The following is a 24,244-nucleotide window of genomic DNA, read 5'->3' on the forward strand; positions in this document are numbered from 1 at the left end:
GTTTTTGCTGTGCGGCACAATCCGGCACTTTTCTGAAAAACTGGAGCTGTCGCAACATTCGTTTTTTCCCCCATAGATTTTAAATAGCGCCGGATTGTGCCGCATGGCCTTGCGTTCTCTCCGGTTTTTGCCAGATCCGGCGGCCAGAAAAAACGCAGACCTAGACATTTTTTGTGTCATGAGAAAAATCGCATCCCGCTGGATCCCGCGCAATGCGGCGTAATGTATAATGGCTGTCTATGGACGCCGGATCCGGCAAAAAAACGGATTACATGGACAGATCCGTTTTTTTAAACTGAGCATGCTCAAACTGGCACAACACAGCTATATAAGCTATGTAGCTCCTCCATTGCAGAAAAAAAAAAAAAAAAAGATTAAAAATAGAAATATTAAACTTGTTCCAAACCTTTTGTATTTGGTGTGTCATTTTAAGGTAACTTTACATGATTGGGTTATTTCTCAAAGGAAAGCACCTATGGTACTTTGGGGGTCTTTGTTTAAAAAAAAACATGGTGTATACAAATGGGGATTTTTTTTTTTTAAATTAAGGGTTTTTCAAACCTTACATATGTGTTATATATGTAATAAAAGGGGGGATTGAGGGATTAACCCCTTCACGACAGGCCGATTTTTCGCTTTCCGGTTTTTTTCCGCTATTCTTCTTCTGAGAGACGTAACTTATTTTTCAGTCAATATGGTCATGTGAGGGCTCACTTTTTGCGGAACGAGTTGTACTTTTAAATGAAACCATAAGTTTTAACATATAGTGTACTGGAAAACGGAAAAAAAAATCCAAATGCAGAAAACTTGCAAAAAAAAAAGTGCGATAGCACTATTGTTTTTCAGATATTTTATTCATTGTGTTCACTATATATGGTAAAACTGATGTGTGGGTGTGATGCCTCAGGTCAGTGCGAGTTCATAGACACCAAAAATGTATAGGTTTAGGGTTAAACACCAAAAAACGGATCTGGCAAAAAAACGGACAGAAAATCGGATGCGGCGGATGAAAAAACGGATGCACCTGATCCAAACACTGGTCCGGCGCATCAGTTTTTTTCACAAATTTTGCCGGATTCGTTGCGGGACACAAACGCCGGATTCTGCCTGACGGAAAAAAAACTGATGTGTGACCTTAGCCTAACTGTCACTATATGAATGGTTGTAACCATGGATACCCAAATTGCAATGCCCTGCACATGAGGTAATCAACATAGCTAATCAGGACAACTAAACTAAATTTCCAATCAGAGGTATTTGCAATTATTAACTACTACTATTACACACTGGGATACGATCTTGGGAGATGGGAATACCCCTTTAGGCTATGTGCGCACTTACCGGATTGTGCCGCGGATTTTGCCGCGGATTTGCTGCATGTTTCGCTGCAGAAAATGTTCATAACATCTCTGCAGTGAATCACCAGCAAAACCTATGGGAAAAAAAAATCCTGTGCGCACTGGGCGGAATTTGACAGCTGCATGTTTTGCTGCGGGAATCCCGCAGCAAAAACAATTGCATGTCAATTCTTTTCCGCACATCGCTGCGGGATTTCACTCCATTGACTCCAATGTTAATCGTGAAATCCCGCAGGAAATAACGCAGGCAACAAATTCTGTGCGGTTCACTGCGTTTTCCTGCGTTATTCCCTGCGGTATTTCGCGGTTTACCTCCGGTAATGTGCATCGCCTGTCTGCGGTTTTGCAGGGAAGTGATGTCATTACAGGAAGAGGAAGCCGTGCAAAGAGTAAACACACACACATCACATTCACACACAGACATCACAGACATAGATCACAGACACAGACACATAGAACACACATAGAAAGAAAACAAAATATAGAAAACAAAGAACGTGGGCTCCGCTGTATATTTACCGTCCAGCCGAGGTAAGCACACAGCAGCGGCCCGGTATTCTCAGGCTGGTGAGGGAGAGGGGCAGGGTTAATGTCCCCCGCCTCACTCCCCCTCCCGCAGCCGAGAATATCAGCCGCAGCTGCCCCGGGACTGTCACATGCATTATGCGGCAGCACCGGCGTGTCCCCGGCTCTTCTTGCCGCCGTGTAGCAGTGGCAGGCAAGGTAATACAAGGGGTTAATGGTGGTGGACCACCGCCATTAACTCCAGGCTTGATCATGGCAGCGTCTATGTGACAGCTGACATGATCAACCCGTAAGTAAAGTGAATAAAACACAGACACCGAAAAATCCTTTATTTTAAATAAAACAAACAAGCCTCGTTCACCATTTTATTAACCCCTCCCGCACCAAAGCTCCGGCGTAATCCACAGGTCCTGCGCTGCTTACATCCAGCCGCGACTGTCACAGACACAGCGCTGAATGAAAGCAGCAGACAGCAGAGGTAATTACCGGTCATTTCCCACGGCCGGTAATGTGAACTCACTGCCGACCGTGGGAAATGTAGCGCTCTATCCTCTATCTATCTATCTCTCTGTCTATCTATCCCTCTATCTATTCTTCTGTCTATCTATCTACTACTATCTCAGAATTAAATGACTTTTTTTTTTCTTTTTTTTTCAATGTGCTTTATTGCATTGAATGCAATAAAGCACATCCCAACCCGCACGCGGCAAAACCGCGGCAATACCGCGAACAATACCGCGGTGAAAGCGCAGCAAACCGCATGCTGTTTTCGGGCGCGGTTTGCCACGGTTTTTTACCGCGGGTGCGGTAATCTTTGAGAGCATGCGGAATTTTCTCAAGAAAATTCCATTTCCCAGTGCGCACATAGCCTTAGCTCCTGAGATAACAGTGGTCTCTCTCCAGGTCATTGATTTCTATACAGCAGTAAACTGCTCCCCTGCCTCTCCCTGTTAGGCTGCTTTCACACCTCCGGTTTTTGCTATGCGGCACAATCCGGCACTTTGCAGGAAAATCGCAACCCGTTTTTTTTGCTGCCGGTTGCGATTTTCCTGCATAGAATTTAATTAGTGCCGCATGGCATTGCGTTCCGTCCGGTTTTTGCCGCATGCGGCAGATTTAGCCGATGCGGCGGCCGGATGGAACGTTGCCTGGCACGTTTTTTCGTGCGGCAAAAAAAAAAAAAACCGCATCGCGCCGCATTCGGCCGATGCGGCGCATTTTTCAATGCATGCCTATGGCGGCCGGATGCGGCAATAACCGCATCCGGCCGCCGCATGCGGTTTTTGCCACTGCGCATGCTCAGTAGCATGCCGCAAGCGGCAAAAACCGGACTGGCCGCAAAGGAAAAACATATGCAAAGGATACGGTGTTTTCACCGCATCCATTGCATAGCTTGCACAGCCGGATTGAGCCGCAGAGCTCAAGCCGGATGTGTGAAAGCAGCCTTAGCTGCAGAACTGGAGACAATTAGTCTGAAAAATGACAATCACCAGTCCCACACCATCAGCAGTTTCCAGATCAGTTCTCCAAATGATTGCTTACTTTAGACCTGTTTCTAATCATTGCTCACTTGGAGTCCTGACTTGAGCCTTGTTCAAAGGCCTGGTCATCTCTAAATGTATATTATATAGTGATAACAGTGCAGGTTACAGACAAAGCACTGACAAACATGTTGGCGCAATTCCAGCGCTGTTGGGGCTCACATACCTAGGGCTCACACACATGAGGTTGTTATGTCACACAAGCCCCGCACACAATCATTGTCTCCGCCTTTAGACATAGGAGAGGCTGCTGATAAGTCTTTGACTTTACCCAGAAAGCAACGAGATTGGATGATTAAACTTTACATTTATTCCACATACTCTCCACTGATGTCAATATATTTCTTACATCGGTATTTCAAATTCTCTAAGCCTAGCAAAAAGAAGGATTTTGTTTGTGCCTCAAACCAGGCATTCGTAGCAGTCATGGCAGCAGTCAGAAATGGTGTGACATTTGGTATCCTTGAGGTGTTTCTCCAGGTTTGGAAACAAATGATAGTCGGAGGGAGCTAGATCTGCTGAATAAGGTGCGTGGTCAACCAGCTTTCCTGTGGTCTCTTGTGCAGTGTGAGCAGAGGCATTGTTTTGCAAGAACAAGATTCCTTTGGACAGCTTGCCGCACCTTTTGGTCTTCAGAGCTGCCTTCAATTGGTCCAAAAGTTCAATGTAATACCTTGCATTGATGGTGGATCCCTTTTGTAGGTAGTCCACTAGCAGCACGCCCTCCTTATCCCAGAACACAGACGCCATCACCTTAGTGGCTGATTTTTGCAGCCTGAACTTCTTTGGATGAGGAGAACCACTGTGCCTCCACTTTTTTGACTGCTCCTTGTTTTCAGGGTCATACAAATAAATCCAGGTCTCATCCATAGTGACCAGTCCATCCAGGAATTTCTTATCAGTCCAGAAACGCTGCCAAATGGACCGGGAAGTTTTCCCTCGCATGCTTCTTTGATCTGTTGTCAAACATTTGGGGACCCACTTTGCAGAAGCTTCCTCATGTCCAAATGTTCATGAATAATGACACAAACACGTTTACGGGAAATCCCCATGATGTTTTCTATTGCTTTGGTAAAATTTGTCAATTCTCCAGTATGAGGTTGTGCACAGCATCGACGATCTCCAGAACAACCACCACTCTTGGTCGTCCCTCATCATTGGTGCTGAAGTGGCCCGTTTTAAATTTGGCAACCCAGTTATTAACTGTGGAATATGAAGGGCAGTGACCCCCCAATGTCTGCGACATATCACCATGAATATCCTTCGCGGACTTTCCTTGCAGAAACAAGAATTTTATCACTCCTCTGTCCTCAGTTGCTGTGAATATCGCATTGGATGCCGCCATTTTGTTTTCCCGCGTGCGTAGAACACTGTTGCCATAAGCAAACACAAAATTTTGAAAACATATATTCGACACATAAGGCTTTCATGTATTCCTGTATTCATTTTATATGTCCGAAGGCGGGGAGAGGGAAGTCGGTGGTGACTGCGAGCGGGGCTCGTGTAAAACCCCAGGAATATGAGCTCCGACACCACTGGAATGGCGCCAACATGGGTGGAGATTATAAGCTTTCTTTTAATGTTAAGGGGTGCAAAACGGGAAATGAGAAGCTGTTGGCCACAGTAGCAAGCAAAAGCTAAGAAGAAAGCCGAAGCTACTAGACCAGAACTCTGACTCAATGAGAAGTGCCCTCCCTCCTCCAGCAAGAAGTAAAAGAGGCCATGGCGCAGTGCGCTGGAAAAGACTCATATTGAGAATAACGATATATATGAATTGTAAAGCGCTGCGGAATATGTTGGTGCTATAGAAATAAAACTTTATTATTATTATTATTATTATTATTATATATATATATAATTAATTTTTGAGTAACAAAAAAAAAAGTTTTAAAGAGTAAATAATTGACAAAATCCTTTGAGGGCACAAAGGCCAAAGCCAGACATGTGCAACACAGACTTTTTTTTTTTTTTACTCATCCAGTTGAAAATACATGATTGGCTAAGCTGCTTGCTTGTGTATGCAAAAGTCATCAGAGAGAAGCCCCCTACCAAATGAATGCCAGACTGACCGCTATCTCCGGTGTACGGCCAGATTATTATAAATAGCAAATTCATGATAAAAATACAAGATTCTCTGAACAAAAAATACAGGAAGAAGCATATTGACAACATGTTCTGCAAACACCAAGGACACACAGATGATACTAATATACAATATCTCATTCTATCAGATGTATTGTAAGTGAAGATAGTGCAAATTGATTCACAGGACCTGCTCCATCAGTTATGTTGGTTATTTATGGTTCCTAGAGAAGTAACGCCTCTTACCTGATTCCTCAACTCTTCTTCTGATTGGCTAGCCCAGCATTACGTCACACGTGCGTCAAACCACAACAATGACGCCGTGCCAGGCCAGGTAATCAATAAAAGAGTCATATGCTGGAAGACAGTTCTCAGGGCTATCAAACACAGATTAGAGACGTGGCTGATCGACCGAGTCCTGAAAATTGATTTGAGCCAGGTGTAAGCATGAAAAATCAATTAACATAGCCAACTTAACAACATGAAGAATAATTTGTATAACAAATAACTCAAAACTTAGGCCAGTGCTGGCAGTTACCAGAACGGCTCCTTCCGATAAAGAATTGGTCACAGAAAACAGGATACCAGACACATGGTCAGTTAACATAAAGGGTACCCAAAATTGTCTTGTTGGCAAGACTGAAAGCAGATGTAATAGAATAATGAGTGAAAAAACAGGATCCTTTAGCCAAAGGTGATAAATGTGTTAGTTTGACAGGTTGGCGGATGTTGCAGGTGCTCTTTAGAAGATTAATAAAACAGAAACGGGTCATACAACACCCTGATGCATATTTGAACAATTCATAGCAGAAGAACAAATGGGTAAAATTAGAACACCATCTCTTTTGCATGTCTGTTCTCAGGCGCTCACTGGTGGATAGCAGTAACAGTAGCAGTAACAGTAGTTGTACTAAGGGGATTACAGACCAAAACAAACATGGCTACCTGCGGTCACAGTTGGAGGACCGAGAGAACCTCCAGCTATGACCGCAACTAATCTGAGTCACACCGCCGCTCATCGCGCGGCTCATTCTCTGCCTGAAGTCCACAGTGGGCGATCATGTTCTATCACTTCAGATGTATCAGAGCCAGGATCGCTGTGGGATCTGTGTGGATTACATCGGACCTGGGTGTTTAGGGGTTAATAAACTGAAGAGGGTGTTTTTTGTATTTTATTTCAAAGAAAAGCATTTTTTTCACTCTTTGCCTTTATTTCTTTTCCCTTACAGGTTAGTAATGAGGGGAGTCTCAGACACCTCCAATTACTAGTCTGGGGCTTATTGGCAGCTGTGAGTTGACATTAACCCCTCATTTCCCTGATTGCCACTGCTCCAGGGCAATCTTGAAGAGCAGGATAAAGTTCTGAGATTGTTGCATATACTGGATGCGACAATCCTGGGTGGGCTGTGGGACCCCAATACCAAGGGGTCTCCCCAGCTTGAGAATACCAGCTGCAAGTCGCCGGGATTTACCTTGGTTTGATATCAAAATTGAGGGGGACCGCATGGAGTTTAAAAAAAAAACAACAAAAAAACCCAAAACCACATGTGGTTCTTCTTATTTTGATACACAGCCAAGATAAGCGCACAGCTGCAGCCTGTAGCCGTACACTATCTGTGCTGGGTATCAAAATATGGGGGGACTTTACGCCAATTTTTTTTTTTTTTACAGCACGATTATAGGGTGGGGGGTGTATCTGACTGCAACAAATTACTGATGTTTGTGGGCAGGAAAAGCAGTGCACATGCATGAGGCTAATGAGTAGTCCTGGAAGTAGAATGACAGTCCGCAGGAGCAGTGTGACAGCTGTGCCAGAGACTCGGAAAGTATATCGCGCTTGATAATTTGTTTTTTTCTATAATTTTCCTTATTTTTTTTTTATTAACGAAGTGCATCAATACTCGGAGTTCTCGGGGAACTCCAAGCCGGGAACTCGGGTACTTCGGAACCCAAGCGGGGTCTGGTCCGCCCATCATTATTAGTAAAAAATCAGTTAGGAAGGACTTAAAACGCAGGCCAAAAACACACAAAGAATTAACATGCTGCTTATTTTTGTTGCACCCAAAACTGCAAAGAAAAAAGAACCGACATGCGCACAGCATTTCTGATTTCTCATAGACTTTGCTGGGAAACAAAGACATGCAGTTTTCGGCAACAAACTGCACCAAAAAAAGTGGCCAAAAGGCCGCATGCGCACAGTGCCTTAGACTTGCTTTCCCCTTCCTCCTGTTATCACACACGTCTGACGTGGCATAGACTATGTGCTTAAATGGAACCAGTCATATAGATACATAATGCGTCAGCACATTGTGATTAAAATAGCACATCAATATTGCTTTAAGGCAATTAGTATTTTTGATCAAAGAGAGCCATCCAACCACGTCAAGATATACCTAAATGTGGCTGGTCCTTATTACTAATGACCTACCCCTCCCCATGTGCCAAAAAAGACCTTCTGTTTTGTAAAAGTGAAAGGAAACAAGATGCACCTTGCAATTAAAACCTTGTGTAGGAAAGATGTGAGGATAACCTGTTGTCAGGTTTTCCCAATATAAACTAAGTCCACCACCTTTAATGCCTTTTTTTTACCACAGTTCAGCAACATGTATATAAGCCCCCAACTGCAGCACATTCCAAAAATACCTTTTTTGACTCCACTGTATGCCGTGGTCCGGATCCAATGTGTGTCACTGGTCTTGCTCGGCACCTACTTTTGCCTGATTGAGGTAAAGTGCCACATTCTATGTCATCCTCACAATGAAGGGAATTTTGTTTACTTACCGTAAATTCCTTTTCTTCTAGCTCCAATTGGGAGACCCAGACAATTGGGTGTATAGGCTATGCCTCCGGAGGCCGCACAAAGTATTACACTTAAAAGTGTAACGCCCCTCCCCTTCTGCCTATACACCCCCCGTGCTCCCACGGGCTCCTCAGTTTTGGTGCAAAAGCAAGAAGGAGGAAAAAGAATTATAAACTGGTTTAAAGTAACTTCAATCCGAAGGAATATCGGAGAACTGAAACCATTCAACATCAACAACATGTGTACACAAAAAAACAGGGGCGGGCGCTGGGTCTCCCAATTGGAGCTAGAAGAAAAGGAATTTACGGTAAGTAAACAAAATTCCCTTCTTCTTTGTCGCTCCATTGGGAGACCCAGACAATTGGGACGTCCAAAAGCAGTCCCTGGGTGGGTAAAATAATACCTCGTAAGAGAGCCGTAAAACGGCCTCTTCCTACAGGTGGGCAACCGCCGCCTGAAGGACTCGTCTACCTAGGATGGCATCCGCCGAAGCATAGGTATGCACCTGATAGTGCTTCGTGAAAGTGTGCAGGCTCGACCAGGTAGCCGCCTGACACACCTGCTGAGCCGTAGCCTGGTGCCTCAAAGCCCAGGACGCGCCCACGGCTCTGGTAGAATGGGCCTTCAGCCCTGAGGGAACCGGAAGCCCAGCCGAACGGTAGGCTTCGAGAATTGGCTCCTTGATCCACCGAGCCAAGGTTGATTTGGAAGCCTGTGACCCTTTACGCTGGCCAGCGACAAGGACAAAGAGTGCATCCGAGCGGCGCAGGGGCACCGTACGAGAAATGTAGAGTCTGAGTGCTCTCACCAGATCTAACAAGTGCAAATCCTTTTCACATTGGTGAACTGGATGAGGACAAAAAGAAGGTAAGGAGATATCCTGATTGAGATGAAAGGGGGATACCACCTTAGGGAGAAATTCCGGAACCGGACGCAGAACCACCTTGTCCTGGTGAAAAACCAGGAAAGGGGCTTTGCATGACAGCGCTGCTAGCTCAGACACTCTCCGAAGTGAAGTGACTGCTACTAGAAAAACCACTTTCTGCGAAAGGCGTGAGAGAGAAATATCTCTCATTGGCTCGAATGGTGGTTTCTGAAGAACCATCAGCACCCTGTTCAGATCCCAGGGTTCTAACGGCCGCTTGTAAGGAGGAACGATGTGACAAACCCCCTGCAGGAACGTGCGTACCTGTGGAAGTCTGGCTAGGCGCTTCTGGAAAAACACAGAGAGCGCTGAGACTTGTCCCTTAAGGGAGCTGAGCGACAAACCCTTTTCCAGTCCAGATTGAAGGAAGGACAGAAAAGTGGGCAAGGCAAAAGGCCAGGGAGAAAAACCCTGAGCAGAGCACCACGACAGGAAAATTTTCCACGTCCTGTGGTAGATCTTGGCGGACGTTGGTTTCCTAGCCTGTCTCATAGTGGCAATGACGTCTTGAGATAACCCTGAAGACGCTAGGATCCAGGACTCAATGGCCACACAGTCAGGTTGAGGGCCGCAGAATTCAGATGGAAAAACGGCCCTTGAGATAGCAAGTCTGGTCGGTCTGGTAGTGCCCACGGTTGGCCGACCGTGAGATGCCACAGATCCGGGTACCACGACCGCCTCGGCCAGTCTGGAGCGACGAGGATGACGCGGCGGCAGTCGGCCCTGATCTTGCGTAACACTCTGGGCAACAGTGCCAGCGGAGGAAACACATAAGGGAGCTGAAACTGCGACCAATCCTGAACTAAGGCGTCTGCCGCCAGAGCTCTGGGATCTTGAGACCGTGCCATGAACGTCGGTACCTTGTTGTTGTGCCGGGACGCCATGAGGTCGACGTCCGGCACCCCCCAGCGGCAACAGATCTCCTGAAACACGTCCGGGTGAAGGGACCATTCCCCTGCGTCCATGCCCTGGCGACTGAGATAATCTGCTTCCCAGTTTTCCACGCCTGGAATGTGAACTGCAGAGATGGTGGAGGCCGTGGCTTCCACCCACATCAAAATCTGCCGGACTTCCTGGAAGGCTTGCCGACTGCGTGTGCCGCCTTGGTGGTTGATGTATGCCACCGCTGTGGAATTGTCCGACTGAATTCTGATCTGCTTGCCTTCCAGCCACTGCTGGAACGCTTTCAGGGCAAGATACACTGCCCGTATTTCCAGAACATTGATCTGAAGCGAGGACTCTTGCTGGGTCCACGTACCCTGAGCCCTGTGGTGGAGAAAAACCGCTCCCCACCCTGACAGACTCGCGTCCGTCGTGACCACCTCCCAGGATGGGGGTAGGAAGGATTTCCCCTTCGATAATGAAGTGGGAAGTAGCCACCACCGAAGGGAAGCTTTGGTCGCCTGAGAGAGGGAGATGTTCCTGTCGAGGGACGTCGGCTTCCTGTCCCATTTGCGTAGGATGTCCCATTGAAGAGGACGCAGGTGAAACTGCGCGAAAGGAACTGCCTCCATTGCTGCCACCATCTTCCCCAGGAAGTGCATGAGGCGCCTCAAGGGGTGTGACTGGCCTTGAAGGAGAGATTGTACCCCTGTCTGTAGTGACCGCTGCTTGATCAGCGGAAGCTTCACTATCGCTGAGAGGGTATGAAAGTCCATGCCAAGGTATGTGAGCGATTGGGCCGGTGTCAGATTTGACTTTGGAAAACTGATGATCCACCCGAAACTCTGGAGAGTCTCCAGGGTAGCGTCGAGGCTGTGTTGGCATGCCTCTTGAGAGGGTGCCTTGATCAGGAGATCGTCCAAGTAAGGGATCACCGAGTGACCCTGAGAGTGGAGGACCGCTACTACAGTAGCCATAACCTTGGTGAAAACCCGTGGGGCTGTTGCCAGGCCGAACGGCAGTGCCACGAACTGCAGGTGTTCGTTTTCTATGGCGAAGCGCAAGAAGCGCTGGTGCTCTGGAGCAATCGGTACGTGGAGATAAGCATCTTTGATATCGATCGATGCAAGGAAATCTCCTTGGGACATTGAGGCGATGACGGAGCGGAGGGATTCCATCCGGAACCGCCTGGTCTTTACGTGTTTGTTGAGAAGTTTCAGGTCCAGGACAGGACGGAAAGACCCGTCCTTCTTTGGGACCACAAACAAGTTGGAGTAAAAACCGTGGCCCTGTTGCTGAAGAGGAACAGGGACCACCACTCCTTCTGCCTTCAGAGTGCCCAGCGCCTGCAGAAGAGCCTCGGCTCGCTCGGGAGGCGGGGATGACCTGAAGAATCGAGTCGGGGGACGAGAGGTGAACTCTATCTTGTAACCGTGAGACAGAATGTCTCTCACCCAACGGTCTTTTACCCGTGGCAGCCAGGCGTCGCAAAAGCGGGAGAGCCTGCCACCGACCGAAGATGCGGAGTGAGGAGGCCGAAAGTCATGAGGAAGCCGCTTTGGTAGCGGCACCTCCGGTGGCCTTTTTAGGACGTGACTTAGACCGCCATGCGTCAGAGTTCCTTTGATCTTTCTGAGGCCTTTTGGACGAGGAGAATTGGGACCTGCCCGCGCCCCGAAAGGACCAAAACCTCAACTGCCCCTTCCTCTGTTGGGGTATGTTCGGTTTGGGCTGGGGTAAGGATGTATCCTTTCCCTTGGATTGTTTGATGATTTCATCCAAACGCTCGCCAAACAATCGGTCGCCAGAAATTGGCAAACTGGTTAAGCGCTTTTTGGAAACAGAATCTGCCTTCCATTCCCGTAGCCACAAGGCCCTGCGGAGTACCACCGAATTGGCGGCTGCAACCGCCGTACGGCTCGCAGAGTCCAGGACAGCATTAATAGCGTAAGACGCAAATGCCGACGTCTGAGTGGTTATGGACGCCACCTGTGGCGCGGACGTGCGTGTGGCTGCGTCAATTTGCGCTTGACCTGCTGAGATAGCTTGTAGCGCCCATACGGCTGCGAACGCTGGGGCAAAAGAAGCGCCGATAGCTTCATAGATGGATTTCAACCAGAGCTCCATCTGCCTGTCAGTGGCATCTTTGAGTGAAGCCCCATCTTCCACTGCAAGTATGGATCTAGCTGCCAGTCTGGAGATTGGAGGATCCACTTTGGGACACTGAGCCCAACTTTTGACCACGTCAGGGGGAAAAGGATAACGTGTATCCTTAAGGCGCTTAGAAAAACGCTTATCTGGACAAGCATGGTGATTCTGGACTGCCTCTCTGAAATCAGAGTGGTCCAGAAACATACTCGGTGTACGCTTGGGAAACCTGAAACGGAATTTCTCCTGCTGAGAAGCTGACTCCTCCACCGGAGGAGCTGAGGGAGAAATATCCAACATACGATTGATGGACGCAATAAGGTCGTTCACTATGGCGTCCCCGTCCGGAGTATCAAGATTGAGAGCGGCCTCAGGATCAGAATCCTGATCAGCTGTCTCCGCATCATCAACCAGAGATTTCCCCCCTCTGAGACCCTGCACAATATGATGATGTCGAGGGAAATTCTAAGCGAGCTCGCTTAGTCGGTCTGGGGCTGGGGTCTGTGTCAGAACCCTCAGCCTGGGATCCATGAGATACCCCGGGAGGACATTGTTGGTCCAGCTGAGGTGGGCCAGGGAACAAAGATTCAACAGAGTCCCTGTGCTGAGATACCGGCCTGGACTGCAAGGCTTCTAGTATCTTAGGGTACCTTCACACTTAGCGATGCAGCAGCGATCCGACCAGCGATCTGACCTCGTCAGGATCGCTGCTGCATCGCTACATGGTCGCTGGTGAGCTGTCAAACAGGCAGATTTCACCAGCGACCAGTGAACAGCCCCCAGCCAGCAGCGACGTGCAAGCGACGCTGCGCTTGCACAGAGCCGCCGTCTGGAAGCTGGAGACTGGTAACTAAGGTAAACATCGGGTATGGTTACCCGATGTTTACATTAGTTACCAGTGCACACCGCTTAGCTGTGTGTGCAGGGAGCAGGGAGCCGCGCACACTGAGCGCTGGCTCCTTGCTCTCCTAGCTGCTGTAGACATCGGGTTAATTAACCCGATGTGTACAGCAGCTACATGTGCAGAGAGCCGGAGCCAGCAGCACAGGCAGCGTGAGAGCTGCAGAGGCTGGTAACTAAGGTAAATATCGGGTAACCACCTTGGTTACCCGATGTTTATCTTGGTTACAAGCTTACCTCAGCTGTCAGACGCCGGCTCCTGCTCCCTGCTCGCTTCATTTGTCGCTCTCTCGCTGTCACACACAGCGATCTGTGTGTCACAGCGGGAGAGCGCCTTTGAAGAAAACGAACCAGGGCTGTGTGTAACGAGCAGCGATCTCGCAGCAGGGGCCAGATCGCTGCTCATTGTCACACACAGCAAGATCGCTAATGAGGTCACTGCTGCGTCACAAAAAGCGTGACTCAGCAGCGATCTCGGCAGCGAGCTCGCTGTGTGTGAAGCACCCCTTAGCCATAGTCTCAGAGAGTTTTGCAAACTCCGTCCCCGTCACCTGAACAGTGTTAGCAGGTGGCTCCCCCTGGGCCCCTCTTAGCAGAGGCTCCGGCTGAGTAAGTGCCACAGGGGCCGAACAGTGCACACAATGAGGGTCAGTGGAACCTGCCGGTAGCGGGGTCGTACATGCGGCGCAGGCAACATAATAAGCCTGTGTTTTGGCACCCCTGCCTTTCGTGGGCGCCATGCTATTATCTTCCCTGAGTAACACAATAGGGTATATAGCCAGAAATCAACTGTGCACCATACAGTGTAAAACATATATACCATAAACATATAATGTTACACTACTGCACAATGGGGCTAGCACCACAGGTGCTGCTTACCACCCACCTAAAGCGGTTGTGAGGCCACCAGAGTCCCTGCCTGGGTCTCCCAGACTTTGTCCCCCTCTGCTGCGTCCGAGGAGCTGACAGGAATGGCTGCCGGCGTCCTGAGGAGAGGAGGGAGCCGTGGGCGTGACCCAGAAAGTGCGGGAACTGGTGCCCGCACTGTGCACAGTGAGGGGGGTGGAGTATGCAAAGCATGCTCCAGCCCTCAGTGCTGCTCGTTCTGTGCAGCGTCCCGCCCTTCCCCTGCCTGTCAGGGCTGTGGGCGGGAGGAAAGGAAACTAGGCCGCAAAAAGCCGGGGACTCTAGTAATAAACGCGGCCGCCGTAAAAGCGCGGCCGGCGTGAAAGTCCCCGGCGCACTACAAGTCCCAGCCGCGCCGCAGTGTTTCCATGGCCGCGGCGGTCAGTGCGGCAGTCCCTATACATAAACACACTCAGCAACGCTGAGTGTGTAATGGCACATATTAACCCGGTCAGCGCCGTGGTCCCCGGTGCACTAGCACACCCAGCAAAGCTGGAGTGTTGCTGTGCGCTGTCCCCACAGGGATACAGAGTACCTCCAAGTAGCAGGGCCATGTCCCTGAACGATACCCGGCTCCTATCCAGCAGGCTCCGCATGAGTTGTGGATGAAGCACGGTCTCAGTGCCTGGAGACCGATAGGATCCCACTTCCACCAGAGCCCTGAGGGGGATGGGGAAGGAAAAAGAGCATGTGGGCTCCAGCCTCCGAACCCGCAATGGATACCTCAACCTTACAACACCACCGACAAGAGTGGGGTGAGAAGGGAGCATGCTGGGGGCTCTATATGGGCCCACTTTTCTTCCATCCGACATGGTCAGCAGCTGCTGCTGACCAATCTGTGGAGCTGTGCGTGCATGTCTGCCTCCTTCGCACAAAGCAAAAAACTGAGGAGCCCGTGGGGTGTATAGGCAGAAGGGGAGGGGCGTTACACTTTTAAGTGTAATACTTTGTGCGGCCTCCGGAGGCATAGCCTATACACCCAATTGTCTGGGTCTCCCAATGGAGCGACAAAGAAATTATTATTTATTATTATTATAGCGCCATTTATTCCATGGCGCTTTACAAGTGAAAGAGGGCATACGTACAACAATCATTAACAGTACAAAACAGACTGATATAGGAGGAGAGAGGACCCTGCCCACGACGGCTCACAGTCTACAGGGAATGGGTGATGGTACAATAGGAGAGGACAGAGCTGGTTGTGCAGTGGTCTACTGGACTGAGGGCTATTGCAGGTTGTAGGCTTGTTGGAAGAGGTGGGTCTTGAGGTTCCTCTTGAAGCTTTCCACGGTAGGGGAGAGTCTGATGTGCTGAGGTAGAGCGTTCCAGAGTATGGGGGAGGCACGGAAGAAATCTAGTAAGCGATTGTGGGAAGAGGAGATAAGAGGGGAGTAGAGAAGGAGATCTTGTGAAGATCTGAGGTTGCATGCAGGTAGGTACCGGGAGACTAGGTCACAGATGTAGGGAGGAGACAATACCTCCAATCTTGCTCGTGGCACAGCCACCAATCTGCACAGCATTACTTCTATGTCATCATCTCTCTATGTCCTCTCCTGGAGCATGTACATTACAGTACTCTGCTCTACCCTCAGCAGGGTGCAGAAAAGCAACTGTGCACCATTGGGACTGGTGGGGTGTGGATAACGTACGATGTGCCATCCACATCAATCAGCGTTGGAGGATGGCAATGCGGGGATATAAGAGGCGCCAAGCAAGACCAGTGATGTCGATCGTACCAGATGGAGCTGTATGGTGGAATTCTAAAAGGAATTTTTTAGGATACGCAGAGGGAGATGGGAGCGTATATAAAGGTTGCTGGACTGTGGTAAGAGGCATTAATGAAGGCGGTGGCTATAGTTTATATAGGTGACAGGTTCCCATTAAATCAATGCTGATGTGGCTGTAATTACAGCACTGTGGTAACTAGCTATTCACCTCTGCAGACACATTTTAGATTAGAAGTTTTTGGTGGAAACTGACTTTTTTCGGAGACTGGAGAAAGGTTTTATTGGCAATTTTCAAAAGGAAAAAAAATATATACAAATTATCTCTTTCCAAAAGGGATTACTAGTGAAATCTATAATATAATAAACCTCAAATTAAAACACATCTCTGCTATTTCAGATTTTTTCTTGCAGTCACTTACTTTGCTGGGTCAGCACCTTTGAAGTATGCATTAACAGATTCGGAAAGTGCAACTGCAACCGGTAGTGTGTCTTGACTTCCTAAGGTAACAGGGCTGGGGCCACGGGATATTCCTACAATTCAATCAGAAGCAGGACGATTATATTATATCACCATTACACAGTGAAGAGGAGTGAACAGAAGTTTGGATTACTATAGTTTAAGATAAATGCATGAAAAAAATTCAATAGTTTTTTGAAACTTTACACCGATTTAATGGAGATGAATAAATTAATTAGAGGGACCTTTGTCCAGCGGCCACATCAGTAGTTGAGTGCGGATGGGAGCTCTGTGAACCACCTACCTGTCTGCATCGCAGGTGCCTCTTGTCCCCTACTTTTACATTGATAGCCTATCCTTCAGACAGGTCATCAATGTCTGATCGCCTGGGGTCAGAAACGCCATACCCTCGCCGATCAGCTGTCCTCTGTCCAGGCACCAGCAGGCAGATGGAAATACTCAGTTCCGGAGCTGCTCCGTCTTCTGTGCGACCAGATGCTACACATTTACTTCCTATTGATATGAATGGGAGGCAGATTTGCAGTACCCGACTGCGGCTACTATCAGAAAATGGAGCAGCTCCAGAACAAAGCATTTCTGGCTGTCTGATGCCGGCACCAAGAACAGCTAATCTGCAGGAGGGGGGAAAGAAAGGGGGGGGTGTCAGACCACAGCCAATCAGACATTGATGACCTATCATAAAAATAGGCCATCAATATAAAAGTAGGGGACAACCACTTCAATAGGCCTGATGCAATATCGTGGGTGCATCCCACCACAATGATAATATTAAGCCTACAAATCTAAAGAAGTGCTGAGGATTCCAGAAGCTAAGAGTTGGTTTGCAAAGATCCCATCCATCAGCCACAGATTACTGATGTGGCTGCTTTAGCAGAGGCATGCGAACCAATACACTCATCTCTAATAAACAGGGTTAGTTTTTGTTTTTTTTTAATGTTTGACATAGAATTAGGTAATGAGTGGCATACAATTAGGGGAGGAACTTTTGCTCCACGGTGTTAGGACACATTGGCAAGAACATGAAGCAGTTGAGCAAAAAGATCCACAAGAGCCTAGTCCAGCAGCCAGGCATGTACATTGCAGTCCAATGCAAAACATTGTGCCAGGCCTGTTAATCAGAAGTGGCATTTGGGATTTTGAAGGTAGTAAGGAATTTGCAGGGCTCTGGACCGGTGGCCACTGATGTAGCCTCTGTTCCAGGCTCCTGCAAATCTTTTTGCTAAACTTAACATAAAAAGGTACACCAGTACTTACCAAAGGTAGGAGTATTCGCTGCACTAATTGAAGTGGACGAGGATATAGACGACGAGCTTTCGGCACGAGGTAAAGAAGCGGAAGGAGGTGGACTAGTGTTAGATGTGACTGGAGGGCTGAAGGGTCGCGGCTTGTAAGAAACATAATAGAATAATTTATGAACTTAAGACAGAACTACATAATACTGCAATTATAGAAAGAAAATACTAAAGACAGTCAAGTGTACCTACCGCAACCTGCAGAACATTTACAGTATTACTGCTATACACTTACCACTTCATTTATGCCACTGAGCTTGCTATTAGAAAGCTTTGGTCTTGATGGAGGTCTCGGAGGGGGTACTATAGTGCCAACAGAATGTGGAGTAGTGGGGCGTGCAGGTGGTGACACTGGTAAAACAAGAAAATACATCTATGAATTGCGTCATAGTCATATGCTATAAACACAAAATTTCCAGATGAGCCAGAGATAAGGTATTAAAAAGGTTTCCAAACAATTTTGCAACTTGCTAATACAGTTCATTTGTTCAGCTACAAGCTCTGGTCATGGCAGGTACTGAGTTGTGCAAGACAGAAGCCATATTTCTGTGTATAAATCGGTGCAGGTGCTTATTTGAATAGCTAAATTAGCTCCTTCTCAGTCTATGAACCAGAAACGGGGCAAATAAATTGAGCAGTCAAATTCCCCTTTATACTCTGCCCAGTCATGTGCCTACATTGCAAGTGCAGACCGGTTTTGGCCACAAAGCAGAAGAGGACCTGGAGGAAGCGGAGACCAGGGCTTGTAGCTAAAGCTAGGGGATAGTTGCATTGTAAGTTAAAAATATTACTAATGTAAAGGGGCTGCCGCGCCTAATGACATTGATGACCTATCCTTGAAATGAGTCATCAAAATCAGATTTGGTGGTGGCCAACATCTGACCCCCACTGTTCTGATATATTGATGACCTATCCTAAATAGAGGCAGTATTCTGGTCTGATGGCCTTGCTTACCGATGTATCCTCTCGACCACGGTCCAGGTAATCTTTTTACTTAACTCTACAATAAAGGTGTACACAGCACTTACCAAAGGTAGGAGTATTTACTGCACTCATTGTTATGGCTAAACAGCTCAGTGCATCGTTCTACCCACTAGTTTTGCATGCCGGAGATTGACAACGCTGTCTTGTATAAGTTTTCTCTGCAGACAGTGCTTCTGTCCAACAAGTCAGTGCTCAATGTAATTCCCAAGGGGGGGGAGAAGACAGCATGAAAAATCAGTAGTCACGGAGCTGTTTGGCCACACCAAGGGTGCACCGATGCACCCTAACTAGCATGTCTGATTAAACGTCAATATCTGCAGAATAAAGGCAGCAATTAGGTGTTATTGTTATAGGGTCTATATTTTCTTTAGGACTATGTGCTTAGTGTACAGTGTGTCCACCGCCATTAACTTGAGAGCGGCGGCAGTTATAGGCATAGAAGTGGTGTCTAGGTATAGTAAAGTAGCCATGCGCTATGCAATGAAACCACCTACAACGCTACCTGGTGGAAAACAACGGAGTTAGCATTTTTATTTTGAAAACGGAACGAGATAGAGAAAAAAAGTGAAATACAAAGTTGTAGGGCATCATCAATTCAATACGAATCGACACCTTGCATACAGAAATGCTATGATTAGAACGTGTAAAACTCACAAGGCTGCGGACGTGAAGCGATACCTCATGGAGACCTTCCTACAAGTCATTGGGTATGGTGGCTGCGTGGAGTGGCCTCCACGCTCACCTGACCTGACCCCATTGGACTTCTGTGAGGTCACATCAAACAGCAGGTGTATGCGACCCCTCCACCAACATTGCAGGACCTACAACGACGTATCACAGATACTTGTGCAAACGTGTCACCTACCATATTGCACAACGTGCAGCAAGATACAGTATGCTGTCCAGAGTCCAGATGTGCATTGCAGCTGACGGTGGCCACTTTGAGCATCAAAGTAAAATGAGCGCCATATGCGTGACCAGCATTCAATGTTTTGGGGTGGGTCATGGGTTTCATATCATAGCATTTCTGTATGCAAGGTGTCAATTCGTGTTGAATTGATGATGCCCTACAATTTTTTAATTCACTGTTTTTCTCTATCTCGTTCCGTTTTCGAGATAAAAATGCTAACTCCGTTGTTTTCCACCAGGTGGCGCTATAGGTGCTTTCATTGCATAGCGCATGGCTACTTTACTATACTTAGACACCACTTCTATGCCTATAGCTGCCGCCGTTCTCAAGGTAATGGCGGTGGACAGGATATGGGTGGACACACTGTATACTGTCAGTTTGAACGGACAATTTCCTTTTAACAAGAAGTATCTGCTGCACTAACAGAGAAAGACAAGGCTATAGAAGTTGAACTTTCAGGCTTTTTTCTCCAACTTTACATAACACTAAGGGGTACTTTGCACACTACGACATCGCAGGTGCGATGTCGGTGTGGTCAAATCGAAAGTGACGCACATCCGGCGTCGCTGTCGATATCGGAGTGTGTAAATCGTTTTTGATACGATTAACGAGCGCAAAAGCGTCGAAATAGTATCATCGGTGTAGTGTCGGTCATTTCCATAATTTCAGAAGGACCGATGTAAATCCTCGTTCCTGAGGCAGCACACATCGCTGTGTGTGAAGCCGCAGGAGCGAGAAACATCTCCTACCTGCGTCCTGCGGCTCACGCCGGCTCTGCGGAAAGAAGGAGGTGGGCGGGATGTTTACGTACCACTCATCTCCGACCCTCCGCTTCCATTGGCCGCCTGCCGTGTGACGTCGCTGTGACGCCGCACGACCCGCCCCCTTAGGAAGGAGGCGGTTCGCCGGCCAGAGCGACGTCGCAGGGCAGGTAAGTCCATGTGAAGCTGCCGTAGCGATAATGTTCTCTACAGCAGCTATCACAAGAGATCGCAGCTGCGACGTGGGCGGGGACTATCGCGCTCGGCATCGCAAGCATCGGCTTGCGATGTCGTAGTGTGCAAAGTACCCCTAAGAATAGGTCATCAAGATCATAAGGACAATCAACTCTTAAGTAAATGTAAAGGGAAACTGTCAGCTGGTTTTTGCTACTTCATCAGAGAAAAACAATGTAGGCAAAGAAATTCTGAAACTAACCATGTTTAACTTAGATTACTGGGTGCAGCCATTCTGACATTATCAAAGAATGTAGTGTAGCAGAGCTGAAAGCTGTCCCACCCTCAACAGAAATTGTGCATTGACTATGAGGTGTCAATCACAGCAGGGGGCATGCCAGATATGGCAGGAGAAAGCCATCCACAACAATGATAAGGCTGGGCCACACGGGGCACTACTGCGATGCTCGCATGACACTCGGCTCGCGCTGGCAGTGTCATGCTAGTATCCCTTCGTCTGCGGTCCGACTGTGCGAGCAGACCTCAGCTGCGGGGGGTGGGCCGGCTCTCAGGAGGGGCGGGCCAGCGCTGCGAAGGGACGGGCCGGAGCTGAGGGGGGGAGGGAGGGATTTCTCTCCCTCTCTCCTCCGTAGCTGGCTATTGCGATTCTCGCTCTGCACGCGCGGTACACCGGTGTACCGTGAGTGCAGTGCGATTTTTCTCTCGCCCCATTCACTTGAATGGGTGCGAGAGAAAAGAGTCTCGCATTACAATCACAGCATGCTGCGATTGTTTTCTTGGTCCGATTAGGACTGAGAAAATAATCGCTCATGTGAGCCGACACACAGGCTAGAATTGGTCCGAATGGAATGTGAAGTTTTATCGCACGCCACTCGCAACGATTTTCTCGCCGTGTGGCTTAGGCCTAAGGTATCGGCTGCAAAAACAAACATAGCAAATAAACAAAAGATCGGACTGTGACAACACAGGCATGCCTGAACTTTTTGTATTAACCCTTGCAGCATGCTGGCTTCAGCTTAAATAGCAAAAACTGGCTGACAGATTCCCTTTAAGTAAAAATGTTGTTAGTGGGAAAATCCCTTTACATTTTTTTTTTATAAGCTATAATCTTGTCCAATAAAACGTATTAGACTTCAAAGGTAACTGTTTTTCCATTGCTATAGCTGGGTGAAGTAAAAAGCAAGTTAATATCAACAGGACATCATAATTTAGAACTTATACAAATTACTATTGCTGTTGTCGCACCATGCACATAAAATACATGCAATTCCAGGGCAGAGCAAACCACTTCAAAACAGCCACTTTAAAACATATATACACGTCAATCAAATCTACTACACATAAAACACACAAATCCTATGCAGTAAAACACAATGACGATGGAAAGAAAAAGACAGATATGATGTACATATCAGGCTGTATAAACACCACGAAATATGAAATTTCATATATTTAAAAAAAAAGGATGCAGCAAAAATGTAGAAAACAAATGTAAAAACATTCATATTTCTTGTTGCACGCACAAAAATAAGTGCTTTTTTGGCACTACAATGCACAAGAAAGCAACACACTGCATGCTTGTCATACCATCATTCATCTGCCCTGTAGACGGGCTACAGTTGAACGTTGCCGACTTTGAGGCATTTGAGTTCTCTTCAATGAATACATCATCGAGGCAATAGTTGGCATTTGACAAGCCTATATTTTCTTCTAGCATATAGCTCCTTAAAGTCCGCTCAGACAAAAAATAGCGCATGTTGTCCACCTTCTCAAATGCACTATGAAATCTTTGAAGCTTCTTTCGACCTGTGGTATTGTACTTGCTGCTTTCATGCAATGATGCCCTTGGCCTTAGAGGAGGTGGATAGAGGGGATGTGGGTTGTCTACCTGAGATTTCATTGTGCCAAGGTTATGAATAAGATTGGCACCAAAATCAGATTGTGTGGCATCTCCAGGATCAGATGCCGGGAAGTCAAACGTGAACTGAGAGACATTATTGGAGGACAAAGCTGGGGGAGAAAAAAAGGAAGTCCCAAATGGGTCCTGTACCACGGCTGAAGGAAAAATGGGGGAATACAAACGGAAAGTTGTCTTAAACAAGGGAAAAAAATAATCACAAATTACTGTCTGTAACAGCCTGTATTTCTCAAAGGTAAATAGATGAATTATTCAATATGAATTACTGTATTTCATCTACAGAGAGATGAGAATCTCCAATTTGCTCTGCAAACAGTAAGGAACCTAAAATGGAAAACATGGAAGACACTTTTTGGGAATCCCAGTGAACAAGAGGATGGGGATGTTAAAATTTAAAAAAACAGATACTTTTTTGGTCCCCATATTATCTGTCGGTGAAGATTTAGGAGACCCTCAAATATCAGACTGATGTTTGTACCAGGTGTGGATCCAATGCGTTTGGCCTTTTAACATGGGGCAAATTATTTCCAGGACAAATCAGAAAACCGCTTGGTCATACAAAACCCTCTTATGGCTAACACTACTCGAAAATGAAAGTATTGATAGACTTCCTATATTGGCAATCTGAGCTCATTACAGGCAGATTATCTTCCCATTAACAAGCGCCCTTAGCCCCTTACTCATCAGTTGTATTGGTCTAGACTGCTGTGAAGTTGATAAAACCTGTCATTTTTGGTAAGACTTCACAAAAAGCGGTCATGTGTTTGTTCATGTGTACAGGAAGCATAGCATTATGTCTGGTCATTATATCACCTGTGTTCTGCATTTTTCACTAGGTTCTATCTATATTTTCCTGTTCTCTCTGAGCTAGTGAGTGGAGAATAGCTGCTGTAATGTCTCATATAGTCAGAAACAGAGAGATTCAGAAACAGCAGCAACATAAAAGCATATACAGCCAAACCGCGCACTGCAGAGGTTAATCCAGCTCTGAGAAAAGCTAAATCCCTCACTAACTACCATATTTTCCGGTGTATCAGACAACTTTTTAACCCCTGAAAATCTTTTCAAAAGTCGGGGGTCGTCTTATACGGCGGTGCACGGTGCCGTTGTTTACACACAATAAAAGATATTCTCACCTGTCCTTCGTTCCCGCGCTGCCTCCAGCTGTTTCTTGCAGTCCGCAGGTACACAGACTCCTCCGTGATAGCGTCCAGTGCACGGAGTGGCCGCTGCAGGATGTCGTCATGGCTTAACTACAGTTGAATGCTTTAAGGCGCCACAAAGTGTTCAACTGCAGTAAAGCGCTGACAGCCAGCAGTGGCAGCCCTGTGCATTGGATGCTATCACAGAGGGGTCTGCGTGCCTCCGGTCCACAAGAAGCACTCCTCCATGATGGCGTCCAATACACAGGGCTGTCGAGGCTGTCAGCGCTTTACTGCAGTTGAATGCTTTGTGGTGCCATAACACATTCAACTGTGGAACAGCCATGCCGACATCCTGCAGTGGCCGCTCTGTTCACGCTATTACGGAGGGGTCTGTGTGCCGGTGGACTGCAAGAAGCAACTGGAGGCTTCACGGGAACGGAGGACAGGTGAGAATATCTTTTATTATGTGTAAATAACGACATAATAGGGGACAGAAGGGAACCAGCAGGAGCACATTATTAAACAATGAGCTCATTACTGCACGGGACAATACAGCAGGGGACATTACTAAACAATGGGGATATTACTTGGGTCAGCTTAAGGTGGTGTCACACACAGCGACGACAAAGACGTCGCTGCTACGTCACCATTTTCTGTGACGTTGCAGCGACGTCCCGTCGCTGTGTGTGACATCCAGCAACGAGCTGGCCCCTGCTGTGAGGTCGCCGCTCGTTCCTGAATGTCCAGCTTCATTTTTTGGTCGTCGC

The 24,244-nt window shown here is 47.4% G+C and overlaps 1 protein-coding gene across 2 annotated transcripts in view; it reads right to left on the minus strand.

Moving 5' to 3' along the window:
* Positions 1-24,244, minus strand: part of FCHO2 (FCH and mu domain containing endocytic adaptor 2) — a 235,623-nt gene that overhangs the window by 27,196 nt on the left and 184,183 nt on the right. The window contains exons 18-21 of one of the 2 annotated variants that reach the window (XM_075325187.1): positions 22,002-22,469; positions 17,800-17,915; positions 17,527-17,656; positions 16,214-16,325 (exon numbers count right to left, since the gene is read on the minus strand). In XM_075325187.1, coding sequence (XP_075181302.1) covers positions 16,214-16,325; positions 17,527-17,656; positions 17,800-17,915; positions 22,002-22,469 — 826 coding nt within the window. The remainder of the gene's footprint in view (positions 1-16,213; positions 16,326-17,526; positions 17,657-17,799; positions 17,916-22,001; positions 22,470-24,244) is intronic. The other variant, XM_075325194.1, reaches the window with a different exon arrangement.

Source organism: Anomaloglossus baeobatrachus, chromosome 1 (genome assembly GCF_048569485.1).
Source record: "Anomaloglossus baeobatrachus isolate aAnoBae1 chromosome 1, aAnoBae1.hap1, whole genome shotgun sequence".
Classification (NCBI taxonomy): Eukaryota; Metazoa; Chordata; class Amphibia; order Anura; family Aromobatidae; genus Anomaloglossus; species Anomaloglossus baeobatrachus.